This window comes from Glycine max, chromosome 4 (assembly GCF_000004515.6).
Source record: "Glycine max cultivar Williams 82 chromosome 4, Glycine_max_v4.0, whole genome shotgun sequence".
Classification (NCBI taxonomy): domain Eukaryota; kingdom Viridiplantae; phylum Streptophyta; class Magnoliopsida; order Fabales; family Fabaceae; genus Glycine; species Glycine max.
Genome location: NC_016091.4, coordinates 19419742 through 19425155, shown reverse-complemented (window position 1 = coordinate 19425155; position 5414 = coordinate 19419742). Strand labels below are relative to the sequence as shown.

Here is a 5414-nt window from a genome sequence, read left to right as displayed (position 1 = left end):
CCTCTAATTTTGTATATTTAAACCACCTATCCCTAATGTTTCACTCTTTTCATAATAATAATTATTAGTTTTTATTTTTTAAATTGATTGTCCCACCCTAACTTAAGGCCCTAGATCTAGCAATAGAAAATAAATTGCCATTTGAACAAACAGGAAAAATATCATTCATTTGATGGAAAATCACAAAGTTCATTCATAACTTGGCTTTGATAGTCTTAAATCTTTAACACAACAACCAATGGAGTAAATTGATTTGTCTCCCTTCTTCCTTCTTCCAAGACACACATAAAGATAAAAAAATATTCTGTAAACATGAGTAGAAAGAATGTATTTGTGGGCAGAGAGGAACAATTTATATGTAGTATCTTTTAATATGATGCATTCATTAAGCTTGAGTTTGACTTGTATAGTCCATTTATAACTTTTTTATTTTTGCTTTTATCAAACTAGTCTTAAATAAATTTTTAACTTTAATACAGCATTTAAAATTATTTGAATACTAGATCATTGTCTACTTACTAATATAAAAAATGTGCTTAACATGTAATATGTTGAATTAAAAAAATGTAGACTATTACATTTTAATAATTAGTAAATTAAAAGTATCATATATAATTATTGACTACAAAATTGAATTCACTAATATACTTACCAAACTTCACATAAGATTTGTCAAAAGTTTAGTTCAAAGATAGATGAGACCACTAGAATTAATTGTAAATAACATATACAGAATATTGTTGATATAAGTTAAATCCAAAATTTAAAAGTTTGACATCAAGGACTCCAAAATATTATGAACCATTCAGGAATCATTAATGTCAAACTTATAAAGCTTGAATTCGACTTATTTAAATAATCAAACCTAATTTTAAGTTTAGATTTACTTATTTAATTGATTAACGAAGTGAGTCCAAAAGAATTCACAAATAACTTACATCCCTATTTAAAAGTATTCTCTCTTAACTAGTTTCTAATTGTTTTTCCTAGTTGAAAATTTTGATTAATCTATTTAATTAATCGTACGTGTTTGGTAAAAAAAATTATTTTTTAGTGGCTTGTAATTAAAAGTTTTATTTTTCTACTTTTGTGATTTTATAATTTATCCTAACTAAATTGGTTGTTTACATAGTGTAAACATCTAGAAAGAGAAAAGAAAAAAGAAGAGATAAATGATTAATATAATTAGTTATTTGATGTAATAAGAGAAAATAAAAAATAAAAAAGTGTTCATAAGATATTTATATAGTTCTGTAAGAAAAAAATAGATGTTTATATAGTGTAAATATCTAAAAATCAGGATTACAAATGAAAAGTAGCAGAGAATATCTGATCGTGCCCAAATAATACAAGAAGCTTATAAAGCTCAGCAAATCAGTCTTACTGAGTCTTACAAAAGCCTAACACAATGAAAGCAGTGACTAAAAATATGTACAACAAATGAATTAAATCCTACCCCCATCCCCAAATAAATCAAATAAAGATAAAAAGAAATCATCACTGCATCATCACTCCAAATTCATCAAAGCTAAGCACGCCATCTCCATTCAAATCAAAATGGCCAATCATTGCTCTGCATTGCTCCATGGATTTTGATTCTCCCAACCTATTCAGCATCCTTTGCAAGCTTTTGGGTGTAATAAACCCAAGCATTTCAGTGTCATGGTACATCTCAAAAGCTTCCGCCAAATCCTTCAACTTCTCATCTTCCCCTGCTGCCTCCATTATCTTCACAAAATCTTCCAAACTCAAAAACCCATCACCGTCAGAATCCAATTCCTCAATCAACTTTTCAGCGTCTTTGAACAATAACTCACCACCCATCATGCATAGCCGGTTCCTAAGCTCAGATGGGGAAATCTTACCATCCCCATCTTCATCGAAATACTTGAGAACACGCTCAAACTCTGCGCTCACTCTCATATTATCACAACTAAGAAAATGTACTGAAAATAGCACTTGTGAAATTGTTATGCACAAAATTAATTGTGTGTAACATATTGTAGGGGGTGGTGTTTTTATATCTTGTGTTTGGCATATGTAAATGGCATCGGAAAGTTCACGATGCGAAGGAGAAAGGAAAAGGGCAAGACAGCGTTAGATGAGAAGCACGAATGGTATTGCTTACCCGTGTTAGTACCGCTTTACCGTGTATAAATACAAGTCAATTATGAGCTGCTGCGCACGGCGCACCTACACTTAATAAAAATATATTAGAATGTATTAATGATATAAATTTTCTTTCACCTTAGTGAAAATTTGTTGCTTATAATTTTTTTGTGAAAAATTTACTAAATTTTAGAATAACTATTTTAATTTCATATCTAAAACAAAAATTTATAATTGATTGAGTGTAAAAATATTTATACTAATAATACATGAAAAATAAACTTAAAAAACATGTTGCGTAATAAATTCTAAAACTTTTTTAGATATCGTTTTCTCGTGACAAATGCAAGCCAGCAGCTAGCCTTGCATCATGCATGTTAAATGTTAGTACATATTAAATTTATTTATTTATATATTAACCGCGGAATTTAAATATAATTCACGAAGGGATGTTTGTAGCTGTGTTTATTTTCTACGCTTTATGTCAAATTTGTTAAGAAAAAAACAGTAGTGTTAAAAAATTTACATTTCAGAAAGTACTTTCCAAGAGTGTTAAAATTTAAACATTCCAAGAAGTATTTTCGGAAACCAATTTTCAGAAGATAAAAATGGGACACCAATTTTAGAAGAAAAATACTTTCTAGATTTCTTTAAAAGAAACTCTAACAAAACAAATGAAATCATGAGATTCTACAAGTAGTTGTAGGAATATGAATGTTATGGATGCATCTTCACTCCAATCACAACTACTAGTGATGGATCTAGGACTCGAGGCCAATGGAGGCAAGGTCGATGAATTTTAAAAAAATATAATAAAAAATTACCATATATATGAAGATAAAGATAAATGTTAAAAAATTATAAATTTCAAGTAAGAGTTGTCACTGCTTAATAAAGATGTGTTTATATGAAAAAATATCAAATTGTAAGACAAGTTGTTAATTAAGCTACTTGGTGGACAATGTAAAATAGGATCAAAGTACAATAAAAGAAAACGAGATTCATAGGGGGAAGAAATGTGCACAAGAAAATAAAGGGAGTGATAGATGAAATGATAGAATGAAACTTATGAGATTAGCAACAAAAAACTACGAACTTTATTGGAGAAAAGATAAAAATAGACTTTCAAATCAATATGTAAATAAAATAATGATAAACGTATAAGAAAAGTGAAAAAAAGAAATAATGGATTTAAACACATAAAAAAATAAGGGATATAAATATTAAAATAAGGAAGCACATTTATTTATCTTCACATTAAAATAAGTGAGGGGTGCAAACATATAAAATTTTGATACAAATATAGATGACTTTAATTAAAATGAGGGGATCCATTTGTCCATCCTCAAATATATATGAGATCACAACAATGACAAATTTCTAACCTAAGCATTGAAATCATGTCTCATTTGTCCATGAAGTAAAACTTTTACAATGACGAGAAGCACAATCAACTACCCGGGTTCTTTATGACTATGGCATCAATATCATGAACTATCCCAAACCATACAAAGGATATCCATTAATTTAGTGTGCTTTTTTCTCTAAAAAAATGGCTTATGGATAGTATTTTCATATTGTTAAAATTTAACACTTTTCAGAAAGTATTTTCTGAAATATATTAATTTTTTAACACGTTTAGAAAATACTTTTCAGAATGTTAAAAAGGTTAAACTTTTGGAAAGTAATTTCCAAAAAAAAAAAAGATATTTGTGGGAAAAAAATATATAAAAGATATATTAGTAAAGTTGTGAGGCGTAAATAACAATTACATAATCTCAAACAAATTGGCCTTTAATGGGATTGGTTAACTTGTTCACCTTGTTTATTTTTATTCTTTAATGTTTATATTTGGTAAAATCATAAATGATAAATTTAATATTTTATGTCTTTTCATTGTCTATTTTAACATTAATTTCTATACATATTGAATTTTGTTTTTAATTTTTAACACTTTTTCTAGGGGAACCAGATTAACTCATTTCATTTATGATATGATGAAAGATACAACTTGAAATATGATGAAAGACTTAGACACAAGCATAAAATGTTGATACCCTTGCTAAGGAATGAGCAACAATATTAGTTTGGCCTCCTAATGAAACTCACCAAAGAGTTTGAAACATTTAGAAGTAAAGCTCTACATTTAGATAAAAGTACATGAAAATATGTAAATCCCTTAGAGCTAGCTGAAATTCCATCAACCACGTTTTTACAATCAAGCTCAAACTCAACATTTTTAACAATTGTTTATTATTATTATTAACACTTTATTTTATTGTTATTATTATGCATTATATTGCTATTTTATAGTAGAAATGATAACCTATATTTTTTATTTAAGTAATTAAAAAATATTTAATTAAATTTTTATATAAAATTTAAATTATTTGATAATTTTTAACTTATTTATATTTTTTAAAAATGAAAATGACCCATAGGCCATGAGCCGTTCGACCAGTAACATGCTAAGTGCTAGGATGGACTAGGAAAATTCCAACCCTTAATAAATTGGTCTTACCCAAAAATATGTTGTCCCATGATGGGTCAGCCCAAATGGATTAGACTAGACTAGTCCAAATTGATAACTTTATTTGGATAAAATTATTCATGACAGTTAGGAAAAAAATAAAAGGATAAAATGAGTTGAGCTTCTCACATAAGTTAAAATTAACTTATCATAACAACTTTTGGAAAAGTTATATAGAAACACTTCTATAAAAGTTAAAACATATAAGTTCATTTTGATTATGACAAAAGTTGAATTCATTTTACTTTTTTTATTTTCCTTTCCTTATATAAAAAATTATCTATAAACATGTCTACATACATCATTTCATCATTTAACTATTCAAAATAATTATAAAAACTAATCAAAGGAAGGAGTACTAGAGTAATATTGTTGACCGAACGATAATAATAGATTGTGACTAATTATTATAATTTTAAAAAATTTATAATTATTGGAAAAAAAATTGGGAGAGTTATATCATACCAGTAAATGTTTATTTCCGTTATATAATTTTTAAGTTTCATCAACGAACATGCGTAAAATATTATCAATGGAAGTGAATTTTTATTGCTTTGGTGAATTCTTCTTATTTTTCTTCAACTACAAAAAAGATCAATCCTTTGGTTGTTAGCTCTTGAATAAATACTATCAACACAGGAAAAAAAAGAAGAAATTTTATTATAAAATGATAAGAAAATCATTGCTTTTGTTTAATCAAACACTATTTATTTAATTGTTTTTTTTTTAAAAATCATAATAAAATATGAATGTCTATTAGTATATGCAATGACTT

General features: G+C 27.0%; 1 protein-coding gene across 1 annotated transcript; it reads right to left on the bottom strand.

Moving 5' to 3' along the window:
• Positions 1 to 1246: 1246 nt before the first annotated feature.
• Positions 1247 to 1994, bottom strand: LOC100526852 (putative calcium-binding protein). The gene has a single exon (NM_001248088.2). The coding sequence runs from the start codon at positions 1921 to 1923 to the stop codon at positions 1498 to 1500; it is 426 nt and encodes a 141-aa protein (NP_001235017.2). The 5' UTR covers positions 1924 to 1994; the 3' UTR covers positions 1247 to 1497.
• Between the last annotated feature and the right edge of the window lie 3420 nt (positions 1995 to 5414).

Excerpts from the sequence above, each read along its gene's own strand:
- LOC100526852 (NM_001248088.2), bottom strand. The coding sequence starts at position 1,923 with ATGAGAGTGAGCGCAGAGTTTGAGCGTGTTCTCAAGTATTTCGATGAA.